We start from the raw sequence: 18,149 nt of genomic DNA on the forward strand, positions 1-18,149 counted from the left end.
TCTAGGGTAATTGCTCTTGATATATCAAAGGCCTTTGATAGGGTATGGCATAAAGGTCTACTCCACAAGATCTTCAGTTACGATATAGTTGAAAATATCTTAATTATTAAATCATTTCTCTCTGATAGGTTCATAAGAGTACAGGAGCTCACAATATTAATGCAGGAGTCCTTCGGGTCCATTCTGTGCCCAACTCTCTTCCTGATCTACATCAATAATCTCCCAAATCACATCCTAAGATCATTTGTAGACATTTATGCTGATGACACTACCATCTATGGCAACACTTCAAAGGCCATAAATGACTAGGTTCTTCTTATTTTGAGCACGTGGTGCAATGGTTAATTTTAATGCATCTAAGACCAAACTTCTATCTTTACATCATCAGTGCTCTGATCCCCATCTGGTATCAATTGAAATAAATGGCTCCAGTCTTGGGGAGGCTCCATGTTTTGACAAGCGTCTGGGCCTGACCTTTACTCCTAATCTGAAATGGAACACTTGCATCAAATCCGTTGCCAAGTTCACTGGAAAAATGGTGGGATCATTCCACCACTCCAGTAGATATCTCTGGCAAATGCTTGTCTGAGCTCCAATCTATGCCTCCCCCACCTGCTAAACTTTCAGGAAAAACACTCTAGCTTAAACTACTATTAATAATTTCCCCCACTCTTTATCTTTTGCCTGTGGATCTCTCTTCCCTGCTTTTCAGCTGACTACAATGTAATCGTCTTGAAGTTTAACGTGAACAAGTTCTCGATAAGTGGTTTCCTTAAGTAATCCAATTTACCAAATTTCCACTATTAACGGTTACTACAATAGTGTCTCATTGACTACCCTACCGTACACTCATCTTCGAGTGACCTCCGGAGTGATGACTCCTTTCCAAAAAAAAAAAAAAAAAAGAAGTAGTCTACTTAGAGACAAGTAAAATGGATTTCATCCTGCAAGATCAACAGTTCACATGCTGACTGTAATATTGCATGGGATCAGTAAATTTATCGATAGGATTTGTTTCTCAGGTGATAGCCTTTGGCATGACATAGATCTTCGATAGGGTTTGACATAAAGGTTTGCTCCATAGAATATTTAGAAATATCTTCAACCATCAAATCTTTTCTCTCTGATAGGTTTATAAAAGTATTCATTAATTGGTAGAAGTCTGAATCATGTAGTAGCAATGCCGATATGATAAGAATGGAAATACTTGTAAGGCAGAGGGAGATAAGTCAGTCCATCATTTAACCAAGTATAATGAATGGTGTATCAGAAGCATACGAAAACTGATTTTTATTTTTAACTAGCGGGTGCTGCCTAACCTTGTGTGATTGTAAAATATGCTTAAATATATTTTCTACACATGCTGATTTCTTTATTATTACAGAGCCAATTCTCTATTGAATATAATAATAGTATGCAGTATAGTATATAGTACTGATTTCAAAAGATTAAAAAAAAAAATAAATGACTTAGATGCCATCAGTTAGAATCGAAACCAAAACATTTAGCACTCCAGCTGAATTCCCTATTGTTTGAGCTATCAACAGATAAAGATTTAAAATTAAACTGATTCAAGCTATGATTGAATTCGTGCATGTGCAAAAGTAATAGAAATATGTTAGCGAGTTGAAATGAACATTTTGCATTTTATCTTGCCAACATATTTCTGTACATGTTATTCATCCATCCAAACAAAGATTTTATTCGTTATAAATAGAACTAAGACAGCAGAATATTCTCATCACCCTTTTCACTCTTAAGTATACATCTGACACAGTTAGACAGTTAATCAACTGAGAACCACATCACTCTATATAAAAACATGTAAGATTTCAGTGGATATATACTCGAGTCAAAACAACATAAAGAATATTCTGTCATTGAAGTCCTAGTTATAAACCATCATTGGAGTATGATTACTGTTTCCTGTTAAGTACTATACTTAATAAAAGTCCAACTGGCGTGTTTAATTGAAAGAATGGTGATAGATTCCCCTCTCACGTTTTAAGGAATTGCTACAGAAAAGGAATGCTGTTAATTTCAGTGTTATGTTAACTGTAGTTTAAGCGATATTGGTTAAATATTTTCACACATATATATCTGCTGGTTTATTTATATAGATTAAAAGGGAAAGAGACATGATGGAAACTATGCATACTAAGTAAAGTAGCGTTATGATTTATTAACAGGTAAAAAATAAACAAAAAAACGAGGGATCTATATATAAATAAAACGTGTATATGTGTCTGTGTGAAAATATCTATCCACTAAATTCTTAAACTACTGATCTCATAACACTTAAATTAACAGGAAACAGTAATCATACACCAAGGATGGTTTATAATGAGTAGAATCTTTGGATAGATGGATGAATGACACCTGCAGAAATATGTCAGCAAAATGAAATGCAAAATGTTCATTTCAGCTTGATTGATAAATATTTTTTGTATTATTTGGATTGTTCGGACTATTGTTCTCATCTGGGTTGGTATTCTCACAACGTTTTGGCTTATGTAACCTCTGACTGTCTTCAGGTGCATATCCACACTTGGTGCCTATGCACCTGGAGACTGTCAGAGGTTACATCGACCAAAACGTTGTGAGGATACCAACCCAGAACAATAGTCCGAACAATCCAAATAATACAAAAAAGATATATCTCTATTAGTTTTATGCCTGTTCAAATTCAATCCTAGCTAGAAGTGATTTCATTTTAAATCTTATCTACCTGTCGGGTTATTTCAAATGATAGGAATGTGGCTGGAATGTTAAATGTTTTGGTTTTGATTCTAGCTGATGGCACCAAGGCATTTAAAAATAAATTTTGAAAGTTGTACTACTTATGTTTTATTCAATAGGAGATTGGTTTCATAATAATAAATACGAAATCTGCATGAATATATATATATATATATATATATATATATATATATATATATATATATATATATACGAAATCTGCATGAATATATTTAAGCATATTTTATGACCCAGCAAGTCTGGGTACTCACTCCGCAGCTAGCCCCCCCCCAATCCCCCCTCCCCCAGCTAGTCTCTATATATAATAAAAATGTCGCAGTTTTTCCCATCTGGACAAAATACCATAGGTTTACAACAACAGATGCCACATACAAATTTATGTCTACGCTATTAGCCACTATCTTATGTAACTACAGAACAACATTTCTGAGACGTTCGTTGTAATAAAACAATCCTAGGAGTGATATCATCACTATCGCAATTAGTATTAGAAGAGGTAGTTCCTATTTTTCCCCTCTAATTCATAACTGCTTTCACTGCCCCCACTCTTTACTTCGTAAAATTACACACAGTAGCCTTATATTGTCTCTTCACTCTTATTAACTGTATCATAAACTCAGTCATATCGTTCACTTCCAATTCGCAGATTCAGAAATAATGATTTCTCCCTTCGCAAATTCCACCCTTTCTCATTGGCTGCCAGCTGTAATTCTCTTATTCCAGAATTAAAACCTTCTACAAAAAACAAACACACAAGTGTGCCACATGTCGTCTGCAAGACGTCAAGCATGACACCAAATAGTTACACCCGTATAAATACTAGAGACCAACATTACTCAAAGATTATTTACTTTTTGGCCGCTTGCATATATTTTAACAAAGCCACCATTAAAAACCTACTGATTGGCGACAGTTTAGTTTGGATTTAGTTTGTCATCTACTATCTCTCTGTCTCGCTCTCTCACTCTATCTCCTTTCAGCGCTATTGTCTCTCTTTAAAATAAAATTGACAAAATATTCCTTTTATTTGTTCTCGTATTCAACCATAACTTTTGTCTTTTCTATACTTTTTTTATTATACAGTGTGGGGTGTTTGATTTTTCGCTAGAATCATGTACTGGCCCTCCCCCCTTCTCTTTAAAGAAATTTGACGAAATATTCCTTTTACAGGTTAATCAAGACATTAAAAAATGAAACTGTCGAATGAAAGTTATATTGTACTTATGGAATAAAATTCTCTGAAAAAAATTATACTTAATTTGATCAAGTAGTTTGCATTTTTTACAGCAAAAAAATAATTTATGATACTGCAATCAAATTTAGTGAAATTTTCTTTCGGAGATCTACATTCCATAATAAGTATGTACAATATAATTTTTTTCCAATATTTACATTTTTATATGTATTGATTAAACTGTATAAGTATCTTTTCTTTTTAAACTTACAGTTACTATAAACTAGATGCATACACAAATTGTTTTCCAATTTTTTAAAAAATTTGTATTTGAGACAGTGGGGTGGTTGCGTTGCGCTCATCTTTTATTCTTGGTTAATGGAGGAGAAATCCTTCATGATTGATACATTTTTTATTTTTGTTACTAACCACAGTGCCCCTTTTTGGGGAGCTGGTTTACTCCTCACATTAAAAACCGACCTCATGTCTAACTCTGCCCTCGTGGGGAGACAAGTAAAGAAAAAAGAAACAAGCTGTTTTCTCTCTCTCAACAATCATTAAGTGTGTTTCCTTATATACTTTGAAAGTAACAAACATTGACCACTACTAAGGAAGACCATAACAGAACACCATTTTCACGTTATTCACTTTAGAGGTGGGAGGTGACTTTCCTACCATCTGCCCAGAGTTCCTTTAGGGAGAGGGAGGGCAATAATGCATAAGTTTACGGGAACCTATTTTTTGGGAGGGGGCCCTATGTTTCTTTTGTTTTTTTCCACTTTTTCGGTTTCTAAAAAAAAACGAACACGTCAAACGTTATTCAATATGGCCGCTCAATCTACACGATTCATTATTTTTATGCATATTAAACCAATTAAAAAATTCTACCATGCTCAAATTCATAACTTTATGTAGTTATACCCTCGCCTTTTACTGCACACACATTATTGGCACGCATTCTTTTTAATCATTTATAATTTCCTATCATTGCTTTTCCGCGATGTTACATACTAATGTTTAGTAAAACGTACCATCATATTTAGTTTTAAGTTACACAAATTGAAGTCGTAAATTTGGTAAAAATCAGTTAGCAGAGCTTCTTCTGGTAATGTTTATATCTATTGCAAATGCTGTTGCTTCGTTGGTTACAGCGTCGTAAATGATGCTATTTTGCATTATTTAGATTAACATTATTTGCATATTGGTACAATAAAAAAAATTTTTTTGCAGTTTTCTTTTTATCATATTTGGTTTCAGCTTCCTAAATTATGCGATGATTACATGAACTGATCTCTTAGTAAACGAATACAAACTGTTGTCTGTACTCGAGTATTAACAGAAAACCACCGAACCAATGATACTTTCATTATATGAAAACATTTACATAAGAAGCGGCAGGACCTTTACCTTTGATTTAACAGTGTTATGGTATGGTTCTTAAAAACAAATTACAAACCATATTTCCATTAGGTGAAAACATTTACAAAATAGGCTGTGGCAACTATTTAGTTTTTTTTTATTAAACAGTACATGTTATGGTAGTGTTTTTAAAACATTTGCCTTTTAATATTTAAAAAAACAAAAAAAAACGTAACAGCTTTCTGTCTATAATGTTTTGATTTAATAAAAAATATTGTTCGATCAAGCGTCCAAACTTATATGATGAAAATATGAACGAATCTCTTAATAAAAGAGAATTGTAGTAGCGTACTACATTAAAGTGGTACCTAGATTATGGTGATTAGACAAAAAAAACCCAATTATTTTTCGATTTTGAAGTGTCTTCTAAACTCTTACACAATCCAATTTTCTTTTTTGGTTTTGTTTTTCTATGTTTTGTAGGGGGCGTTTTGGATTCTATTTTTCTGCTTATTTTATATTATTTAATACTACTGTGGATGCTTTGTTTTTTTACAGACTAACAAATCATACAAACTATTTCTTTTTATATAAAATACATTTTTACACTGAAAGCCTGAATTACACCCAGAAAAAATTCTCATTTTCATTAATTTTAATTCAGTTTGTATCCGACTACATTTACACCAGTTTTTAAAAAAAATTTTTTGTCTGTCAAATAATTTACGGTGCTAAAGTACAAATTTCCCCTTCATTACATTGTCTACGGATAGACTTATTTGTTATATATATATTTTTTTTACTATAATTGTTTTTTTTTTTTAGTTCTCTTTTCAGGACTTATTTTCAACACTGCTCAGGCATTAAATTAATTTTTTACCTTAGCTCCATCTACACAATTTCCTTTACACTGACTATGCTGAATAAGATACTCGTTTAACATTGGCAGAGACAAGTAGTTTTAGAGATATGACATGCATTATGTACTGTAATTCACTGTTCTACACACGCGTGATAAACAAGTCTACATCTCTCCGCACGACACTGCCACCTCCCAATTTTTTTTTTTTTGGTTTATAGTCTTTGCGGGTGGCTATGCTGACAAGCTATATCAAGGTTAAACTTGGGGCAAATACTCTGACAATCCCCTCCGCTCCCTCATAAAATGGTGTGTCTATACACATAGAAATATGCTTTTTCAATTATATTTTACCTTTTATTTATACCAGTCCTTTAATTTATGAAGCTCAATATAATTACAAAGCATATAAATAAATTACACAATGGCATAATAAAATAAAAAAGTAAAAGGTAATTGCAACTTCTCTCCCAATTTTCGAATTTTGTAATCATGCCCATATGCATTTTATTTTCTTTTAATGGATTAGTAGGTGCTATTTCTTCTGATGAGTTAAGGGCAGAATAGATTGATCGATTGTCAAGAATTGTGCATGTCAGTGTACTTAAAGGAATAAATTGTAAGATGGTCAACATCTTGGAATTTGAAATATAGACTTTTGTCAAATTTTTCCCCGGATATGGTGGCCCTAGGATACTTTTTTTTTCAGGTTACTATGTGGAATACAATGTTTTTCCGGCCCCTGGTTATGGTATTTGCCCCACCTTACGGTGTTATTTATGATGTTATTTAATCATATGCATGTGTATTATATACTGTATGGTATTTTGTTACTGTTAATTTTTAATGCCGTGTGTGTGTGTGTGTGTATATATATATATATATATGTATATATATATATATATATATATATATATATGAAAATGGATGACATCGCAAAACAAACTTTGTTTTTTTTTTAATTGCTAAAAAGCATCATTTATCCTTTGACAATCCATTTTTAAGTAAACATATATATATATTTATTTACAAATAAAATTTTCTTTTACAAACTGATGTATGGTACTGTATGGTACGATTCTAGGAGATCTACCCTCTCGGGCTTTACTGTATATTAAATGCCAGTGGTGTTGCTTAGGCATTTATTGATGGATTGAGTGCACGCAACTTTTGTGCACTGGCTTTTCAGTTCCCCTCCTTTGCAGTGGGAGTGAGTAAATATGTGAAAATTAGGCACAAGGTCATCAAGAGTGTAAGGAATGATAAGATGTACTTTGGCCCATTTGCAATCAACACAATACCACATTTACTCAATTAAGATATTCAAAATGATTTGAAATGAATATTAGTGAGAAAAATATTTACAATTTGTTGGAAAATGATGACAGGGTAAAACCACAAAAACTTGCAAGAAGAAAAACAAAATAATAAAATCAGAGGTGAGTAAGTATAGATCCATCTATTGGTTTCTAAAAATAGATCACCCATTGTTTTCTGGTTTGTTTAGAACTGAAGACAAACAGGTTGATCTCTAAATGGGAGTATATAGTGTCCTTTCAAGATAAATACAATTTGAGGTAGCCTAGGGCAAATGTCACCAAAGTTTTCAAGGAGGCACATATTGCTGATATTTTTAAAGCTGTGGGCAAACATATTAAAAAAATAACAAAAAAGCCTGGACGTGTTTTATACAATTTTACTCATTAGATTTGATTCTGGTGAAATTGTTTCTCCAAAACCCAATTATTTTAATCATTTTCTGAACAAAAAGGAAAACTACCACACTATTTTTGGCATTGTTTTACTTTAAGGCCTGTCTCACGTTCGTATAGAAAAATATAGTTTTTTGTAGATTTCAGTGTGCTTTAAAAAAATATAACTGTTTCCGTTGCAAATTTACCATTTGCATGGTATTAACCCCTGAACCCTGGGACTATTTTTCGTTATTTAACAGCTTTCGTTTGGTGGTAGTGTTTTCTTACATGATGCGCATGCATGTAGAAAAGTAACTTGTCACATCGTGGAGGAATCTTTAGTGGACATTTGAAATAACTATAAAAACACTAGTCCAGTAGATATGTCTAATAATTGTAACTGTAAGACTAAAAGTAATTGCCATCTCGTGTTGGAGCGATGAATCGGAAAAATCTTTTTGGAGTATTGGAATTGGAAAAATTATAGCCTAATTTTCGATTCCAAACCGATTCTGTAAATTTTTGAAATTTGTTTTTGACAATAAAGAATGAAACAATTATAAATTGTTTTTTTTTTTTTTATTAGAAGTTGTTCATTTACAACATAAAACTGAGAAGGGTCAGAGAATGGGTTATAAGTCTCATTTACAGATTTAACATAGATGCACAGAGTTTAATTTATTTTATTTATTGGTCATTTATTGAGAGATAACTTGCTTACTCTCTTTATAAATATTTTGCAGCTATTCACTAAATGTCTATATGTCTCCATTCGAGGGAGTTCACTTGATTATTGAAAGGTTTTAATTGCTCTGGATAGGTTTTATAAATTTTGTTGGCGCCAGATGTACATTGGCATTTGACCTCGACTTCTTAAATAGTTTTATGGCACTTTTCTTTGGAAGTAAGTGAAAATGAGTTTAGAAAAACTCGTTCCTTTTTGCTATGTAGGAAAACTTTTTTTTTTTTTTTAAATTCAATTTTCACCCCAAACAAGGCACAGTGCCACTTTGAACTAGGGGGCTACTATCAGGGAGATAAGTTGCATGGATATTATGAAGGGAGATAAATAGCAAGATGTCTGTTCACATTACACTTGAACTTCTGCATGTCAGTACAGTTGGAAAAGCAGAATCCTGGAAGTGAGTTCTAAATTCTAGCAGTTCTAGGGAAGAAACTATTGGAGTAGATGCTTTCTTACACCTAGGGATCTACTGTGAAGGGGTAGGATTTAGCTGCTTGTCAGGTTTGTTGGGGTATTCATGTTGAGGGGGTACAAGCGTGACCATCGTCATAGATAGCCTTTCAGCTGAAAAATGACGTCATCGCCATAGGGCCGAGCAAGCAAGATAAGTGGAACACAGACTGTCGATAATGAGCAGACATTTTTTACAGAAAGCGTTAGAAAACTTCAAAATTGGATTAAAAAAGATAAACATGATACTTTGTACTGAAACTCATCCAATATTAATAATAAAAATATTAATAATAACCAATGAATTGAAAGGGAGAAAAGTTGTTAGAAAGTTTAAAAAGAAAAGGAATACGATTTGATTTGTATGAAACTGAAGTTTATTCAATAGAAATAAAAATGAACAATAAATATTTTTTAAATAAAAAAAACAATATTTTAAAAATCCAAACTGAAATACGAACAATAAATTAGTTTAACTGAAAAACGAACAATAAATTGGTTTAACTGAAATACGAACAATAAATTGGTTTAACTGAAAAACGAACAATAAATTGGTTTAACTGAAAAACAAACAATTCTAAAATTGCCTAAGTAGTATGGTGCAAAGCAGTATATGTTTCCTTTGTTAACTTAGCAGTTCTTCCAGAAATGCTATTCCAAGTTTCTAATCAGTCACAGAACACATTTAGGAAACTATAATTATCACTATTTAATGTAAGTGGATTAGCATATTTATTACGAAGTCGACAACCTTTATATGATGTTTTCACATTCAGTATTGTCCACCAAATATAAAATATTTGAATGTATTTTGCGATTTCTGCATAATTTGGCAAGCATTCCTGTTTTCCTAAGGTTAGCAAACCTTGAATAGTATATTCGTTGAAAATTTGCAAAACCAAATTAACATTTTGCCTTTCAAAAGTAGTCGGAGAAAGAGCTTTTGAAGTTAACTTACAGCAATATTTCACAAGAGATTCTAGGGCATAAAGTTTATGTAAACTAAAAAATAGAGCACTTTGGATGTTAACTAATTCATGATTTCCATTATAACAAAACTTTGGGAACATCATGAATTTACGTTCATCTTTTTGGACAAGCCAATTGTTTCTAATGCATTTTAATATATGCACTGAGTCGAATAAGAAGAAAAGAGGGCTAGACGTTCTAACTGGATGGGAATATACAATTGAAAGCTTTGATGGGCTACAAAAGAAAGATATAGCTTTTTTATTTATTGCATTATTATCTGTTATAACAGATAATACCTTAAACCCTATATCTTCTAAGCCAATTATTACACGTTTAATTATATCAAATAAGTTCTCAGCTAGAAGACATTTAGTTGGCATAACATGCACAACATCCTTATATTGTGAGAATACACTGCTAAGCATAAAAGCAAATGCACTTGTGGCAGGTTCATTGCTGTTGTTAGCTAAACCAACAATATTACCACCTTTATAATCAAGATAAGGTTTGAGATATATTTCATCAACAAGTAAAGATACTGTGATGTCATTCTGCATTAGTAACTTGAACTTACTTTTAATATACATGAGAAAATTGTTATCAATGACAGGATTCATAGAAGTTGATAAGGTTAATCTTCGAATGGTTGAATAGCATGGTAAAATTACATTTTTAGTGTCTCTTAACAGTCTGTACCCTCTAGGGGAGCAGTTATATAATAAGGAAGAAAATACCATCATTTCACTCGAATAATTAACCTTACTCATTGTCATTATATTAATTTGTTCATATATGAACTTAATGGCATTAAAATATTTAAATGATTCATCTTGCACTAATAGCAAAAATGATAAGATTAATTTTAATAAAGAACTTATATTAGAAGTTTTCATTTCCTGTTCTTTGATGTCCATTTTTTCATGTTTTCCATCAAAATCTGCAGAGTATTTTCCTCTGTTACATGTTTAGGAATTCTATACATTTCCACATCACTACAGAATACTCTAACGGCCAAGTCCGGTTCAATCACCATAGACATTTTTATTTTTGGGCATGCCCATCTCTTTATATGGCATATAATGATGGTATTGTCTTGCCTAATAGAAGTCCAATAATTTTTATCTATAAACGTTAATTTTTTTTCTAAATCATCAATATTATGGAAAGTTTTACATTTCCGTAACTCTAACTCGTCAGCAATACTTTCACATAATGCACGCTTAAGAGCAGAATTTTCTAAACACATTTTCTTTGCGTTAAGAGACTCTAAAAGTGGTTGATGACGATAAATAGGAGGGACAGTTTGGTAATATTCGAGGAATAGCACCATCCTTAAGATAGGGATTTTTTTAATTTAACACTAATTTTTGACAACCCTAACACAAAACTGCAAATAACATATACAAAACTCGTCATTTCTCTGTTTAAAGTGGGTTGTTTATTTTCTTTATGGAATATACTTCCTTAGAAGACCATCATGCCATACCCTGTCAAAAGCCTTAGATATATCGAGGGCTACCACTCTACCCTCCCTGTTTTGTTCAGTGAACGGTATATATGTTCAGAGGTTACAGTTAAGATATCTGCTGTGGAACGGACTTGCCTAAATCCATATTGATTATCGGTCAGGAGTTTAGCAGCTATATATATATATATATATATATATATATATATATATATGATGATGATGGACTAGAGCTTGATTAATTTTTTTTTTACAGACAAGCAAATCAATTTATTAATCCACTAAATTTTTATAATTGAAATAAAACATTAACTTCATTCATAGAGAGAAGGCACAGAATTCTCATTTTGCCTATCAATTGTCGACTATTTTCAACTGTTTATGAAGACTTTAATGTAGCATGTTGTACACTAACGACAAACTGATACAATTTTTTTTTTTTAAAATCAGTTGTTGTCTTACAATTTGCAATTAATTACAAGAAAAGCATTTGAGAAAAAATATACACAAAAATTACCTGGGGGGGGGGTTTATGTAATAATTTGAAAATTTACAAAAAAACAACAAATCTAAATATTTATAAATCTTAAAAGAATCGGAATCGTATCGAATCGGAAATTCAGAATGGAAGTGGTAATTGCATCAGAATCAGGAAAATTTTTGAAATCGTCCCATCACTATTTCCATCTAAACAGTTGTATGGAAAATGATGTGGTTAACAAGTGCGTTGTTAAATCCATTAATAATAATAATAATAATTGTGATAATAAAAAGGATAAAAATTATTCATTCAACAATGATAAAAATGCTAATGCTATTTCTGTATTTAAGCATGATTGGAACCGTAAAATAGATAAATCTCATATTTTATGGAATGATCAATCTTTAAAAGGGCTAATTCCTATTAACTCTAAATACCGTAATTTTATTGGGAGAAGTTTTTAGTTATTATGAAAACATTTTAACCCACTGAATAAAAAATCTGAAATTATCTCTTCTTGCTTGCATAAAAGAAAGTTTAAATATGACAAATTCATGACAACTTAAAGAACCTGAAACTTAATTTTAAACCAAAATTAAAATCATGTAATGGATTTTGATCAAAATTTGGATACGTATTCCCCTCGCATTGATCAAGCCTTATTGCTTTCTGGACGTTCCCGGCATGATTGCCGGGGAAACGCCTTCTTTTCAGATTAGTTTTGCTTTTATACAAAAAATCTGAACCAACACGAGGAGCTGAAATAGCAAGAATTTTGTAAAAGTCGATCAAAATAAATATAGATGCGACATGTGTTCGCAAATCGTAGATATTACAATCTAGACAGTATATAAAGTTCTAAAAAATAGTAACCCCCTCGAGAACCCCGGCAAAAAAACCTTTCTTGGACATACAAAAATGTGCGCGCCATTCTCATTTTTATTTTTATTTTTATTCCTCACCGTATTCATGCACCTCACCAGAGACAATGGCATGAAGATGTTAAGAAATTCAAGATGAAAATCTTAAATATATTATACTATTTCTTCAGTAATGTGTACTCTGCCTATTCCTCTTTTTTTTTTTTTACAATAAAATTTCCAAAATACCATAACTTTTTAATAGTATATTAATTATGTTGAAATATATAATATATAATGTAGAGCAAACTATGCACTCCAATATTATCAGGGGAATGATTATGAAATTAAAATTTTTTTTTAAATATTGTTTTAGTAATGTGTACTCTGTTTATTCCTTTTTTTTTTTTCTTTTTCAATCTCTCTATTTGTGTACAAACTCCCCAAAATACTTCTGAAGATTTTCCTAAGAATAATTTTCTAACCAAAAGCTTGATTAAAAAAAAAACGTCCAGGTCACGTATTGATTTGTGTTCTAAAGAAACAAAATTTTATTTCCTATCGACTTGGTCATCATTGCTTTTCCCTGCCTATTCATTGATTTAAAATTCTGACAATATACTTCTTTTGGCAAACCAGAAGAACGTCCAACTCGGGTCTGCTGTAAACGGTTTCGGTCAGTTTTAGTTTCTGATATTAAAGATTTCCTATTTTGGGTTGCTTACTCTTATGATTTGCCAAGTTTTGTCATTTTTATTAATTTACTAGCAGAAGGTGTGCCTAACCTTGTCTGATCATAAAATATATACTTAAATATATTTTAATTCATGCAGGTTTCGTATGTATTATTACAAAGCCAATTCACTATTGAATATTATATTTTACCTAATAGTACTGATTTAAAAAAAATAAAACAAATGACTTGGGTTCCATTAGTTATAAGTGAAACCAAAAAATTTATCACTCCAGCCACATTCCTTACTGTTTGAGCTATCAACAGATAGATAAGAAAGATTTAAAATTGAGCCATTTCAACATGTGTGAAAATAATAGAAATATATTGACAAGTTGAAATGAATATTTTGCATTTCAACTTGCTGACATATTTCCGTACATGTTATTCATCCATCCAAACAAAGATTTTTTTTCCTCTTTGGTGTATGACTTCCTGTTAATTTCAGTGTTATGTGACCAGTAGTTTAAGAGTTTATCGGTTAACTTTTTTCAGACATTTTTCATATAAGCACTTTTATTGATAGTTCACACATGAAACTCTTATCCCCTTCGAAGTAATCTCTTCTGACTGCAATGCACTTGTTGTACCATTCTAATAATTTTGAGAAAGCCTCTTGGAAGTGTTCTTGTGTGAGCGATTCAATGACCCTTCTCACAGCCTCTTTCGTCTCCTCAATTGTTTCATAATGACAGCCTCTAAGGTTTTCCTTAAGCTTAGGAAATAACCAAAAGTCACAGGGAGAAAGGTCTGGACTATAAAGAGGGTAAGGAACTGTCTTGATGCCCATCTTGGTCAAATAGTCTGTGACAGGGATAAAATTGTGGACTGGTGCATTGTTCTGGTTGAAATACCACTGACCCCATTTGAAGAGTGATGACCTCTTCTGACAGAATCTCTTTCTGAACTCCCTTAAAACCTCACCATAGTATTCCTTGTTGATGTCTGTCCAGTGGGAACCCAGTGCATACCTGTGTGGTCAAAACAAAAAGCGATTATCATAAGTTTCTGGGGGGGATTTGCTCTGTCTGACCTTGTTGGGTCTGGGAGAGGCAACATGCTTTCAGTGGAAACTCAGTCTCTTGGTCTATAGATACAGTAGATACAGCTTTCATCGCAGGTCACCAGAGCATCAAGAACTATGGTATCTGAATTGATCAGCTTGACCATCTTTCTGCTGTCATGACAATGCCTTTCTTTCTTATCTTTTCTGATCACCCTTGGAACAAACTTTGCATAAATCTTCCGCATCTTTGATTCCTCTTGAATAATTGTGTGTACAGTTCCCACACTGACATCAAACTGCACTTATTGTCTCTATAAACACATAAAGGTTCTTATCCAGGAAATTCTTTATTTGGCCAATCAACTTTGGTGTTCTGACTTATTTACTCCTCCCACACTTCACCATCCATCACAGACTCTATGCCTTTTTTGAATCTCTTATGCCACTTAAAAACTGATGCTTGATTCATGCAAGATGATCCAAAAGCAGTCTGAAGCATTCCATACGTTTCTGTGGCATTTTTTTCCAAGTTGAAAACAATTTTATTGCATATCGTTCTACTAAAGTGTCCTCATGTCCAAATTGTATTTTTGAAATTCACCAGATGTGACAATCAGGCTTTAGTAGGGTGTATTCCAATTCCTGATGTAGCTGTTCATTTGAATCTGAAATCATAAAGATTAATCAGTCATCTCATAAGATATATAGCAATAGCATATTGAAGTTTCAACAGTCTACTACAATTTGAAATGCCTATGTTAGACACCAGGGTCGTTTTTTTTTTTCTCCACATTAAAAAACGACCCTGGTGTCTAACTCTGTCCCGTGGGGAGGCATAGTAAATAGGTACAATTTGAAATGCCTATACAAAAAAAAGTCTGGAAACTTATTCACGGCACCTCTTACATGTACCATTTTATTTACATAGATTAAATTGTTAGGTGAAAGTACAGAATAGTTAACAAAACTTCTACCTTCCCATGTTAAGAATGTTATTTCAGCATGGCCAGTAAACTGCAGAAGTTTATTTCGAAAGCCATTCTTAACATAGGGAGAAATCAACCACCAATTTTCATGATGTTGCTGGGTTAAAGAGTTCAGCTAGTCTTTTTGTCATTCATTTTTGTAGCTAATCTCTTTTAGAGGTCCTAACTGAGGTAGTGGAGGATACTTTATAATATTACAATACCATTAATAAAATGTAGCTAGTAAAGTTTACTCTTCGACATCCAAAATGAAAATGCTTGAACTCATTTCTGCGCAACTGTTTTGATGTATACACTTGCCTGAATTAATCAAAACAAATAAAAAAAAAATTCTAAGCCAATCAGATGCATTTTTCTTAATTTATAAAAAATGCTGATTTTAATTCATGTTGGATGCATAAAAAGCCAGATTTTTCTTCAGTAAAAAAAGTTGAGCCAAATCCTACGGCTGTGAGAAATTGTACAATTATAAGCAAGCCCCTCATTGGCTGATTGGCCACCCACTGTCTTTGTTTAGACCAATCAGATTGGTCGATATTTTAATTGTTGGTGGGTTTTTTATTGCGTTTTTCCTTTTCATTTAGTTCCAAACAAGCAGCCGTAGAAGAAAGATGGAACTCTACTCTCTCTAGATATGAGGCATTTAGGTGCCTCCACCTTTCGTCTCCTTGAGACTTTATTTTAAAGCCTAAATGATTAAGCTATTATTATATATGTCCCCCAGAGATTTTTTAAGGTCAGAATTATTGACCTGTCATTAATGACTTTTTCTTCAAATGAACATTCCTTATGAACTTCTGTGATGTTGACTCTAGTTGAGAATTGAATCTTTCATCAGAAGGCATCATATCAACCCCATCCAAATGGCAGTAATTAACACGATCTTCCAACAGTGCTGAACCTGTATTCCAGTTTCTGCAGAAGATAAAGAACTATTACCTTTCGAGGTGTTACCAGCTTTATTCAGAGGCAAATCAAGCATTTCCTTTTTTGCAGCGAAGAACAAATAAAGTTTGTGTCGAATTTTAGAGGTATGCTTTGTTAGAATCAATTTTTTGCCACTGTCTTGGGGCAAAAACAGTTGAGAAGAAATATTTTACGTGGCAGCGTTAATAGTTACGTTACCTCAGCACCTCCACTCGCCTCTGTCAGGCTCAGGGTGTCTGTCTCAATGTACACTTACAATCATAAGCATACATAATGAACACGCCTACACACAATTCATTGACTTTTTTCATTATTGTCTGTTCATCAAAAACACACATATATAAGCTTATTCATTTTAAATACTATTTTCATTGAACTTTTTTTTACAATGATAACAAATGAACATTGACTTTTATTAAATGTAATTTGTATAATTGAGTGAGGAAGTTTTGATTATGATTTTTCAGACTCTTGAATAATTCATGGCCCTTAAATTATCGACTCGACTTTGATATCTCAGCGAATGAATCCCCCTTGTTCTAAAAGGTCTCTCAAAATATGAACACACATCCCGTTTTCCTGTCTATGTAAACTTCCATTTTAAACATAAAATATTTCCCGATTTGTGCTTTTGAACTTGTTTTATTTGTGTTTATCATCTAACGTTTATATCGCTCTCACATTTGAGTATTGACCTAAAATCAGTTTTCACTAAAAATGCCTCCCTAAAATCGACTTTTCCCAAAAATCTTCCACCCAAATTGAAATCCCTAAATAGGAAACTTTCCAAAAAGCTTTTTAGATTTTGTATAGACCCAGCAGCTCTAATATATTGTTTCATGCCCCCCCCCCCCATTTTGTCTAATGTATTTCCATATTTCGTATTTCGTTATTGTTATTTTTTCTTTTCTTTTCAGTGTGTGATACACATTGCTTCATTTTGCTTGTGTAAAAACAAAAACAAAAAACACCAGACCCATAACCATGACAAATTCAGATAACAAAATACCACCACGATGGCTGCGCTGTCCTCGCAGAGGGAAGCTAATTAATCGTAGATTTTTACCCTTCAAAACTATCTTGGACTCCAGATATGATGACCAGGTGGAGGTACCAAACAGGCATAATATGAGGTTATTCTTTGACAATCTCAAACATTATAATGTAAGTAGACAGTTTTATTTTTTATTTTACCTTCAGTTGTTTCAGTCCCCTGAGATATGTTAGCTTTTTGATTGTTTAAAAAACATGACTTTTTATTGTACACTCTGGTTGTTTACTCTTTTATATTTACATTTTTAACATTTTATTTTTTTTTAAATATTTCTTATTAAACACATTTTATATTGTAAAAATTTTTTTTTAAACACAATTTATATTGTAAACATGTCTTATAAAACAATTTATATTGTAAACATTTCTTATAAAACACAATTTATATTGTAAACATTTCTTATAAAACACAATTTATATTGTAAATATTTCTTATAAAACACAATTTATATTGTAAGCATTTCATATAAAACACAATTAATATTGTAAACATTTCATATAAAACACAATTTTTATTGTAAACATTTCATATAAAATACAATTTATATTGTAAACATTTCATATAAAACACAATTTTTATTGTAAACATTTCATATAAAACACAATTTATATTGTAAACATTTCA

General features: G+C 32.1%; 1 protein-coding gene across 1 annotated transcript in view; it reads left to right on the forward strand.

Moving 5' to 3' along the window:
- Window positions 1-18,149, forward strand: part of LOC145279818 (mRNA-capping enzyme-like) — an 83,064-nt gene that overhangs the window by 18,989 nt on the left and 45,926 nt on the right. The window contains exon 2 of the mRNA XM_080131187.1: window positions 17,389-17,635. Within this exon, the coding sequence (XP_079987313.1) occupies window positions 17,456-17,635 (180 nt within the window). The 5' untranslated portion in view covers window positions 17,389-17,455. The remainder of the gene's footprint in view (window positions 1-17,388; window positions 17,636-18,149) is intronic.

The sequence above is a fragment of the Euprymna scolopes genome, chromosome 7, assembly GCF_053919585.1.
Source record: "Euprymna scolopes isolate OS-2025 chromosome 7, ASM5391958v1, whole genome shotgun sequence".
Taxonomy (NCBI): domain Eukaryota; kingdom Metazoa; phylum Mollusca; class Cephalopoda; order Sepiida; family Sepiolidae; genus Euprymna; species Euprymna scolopes.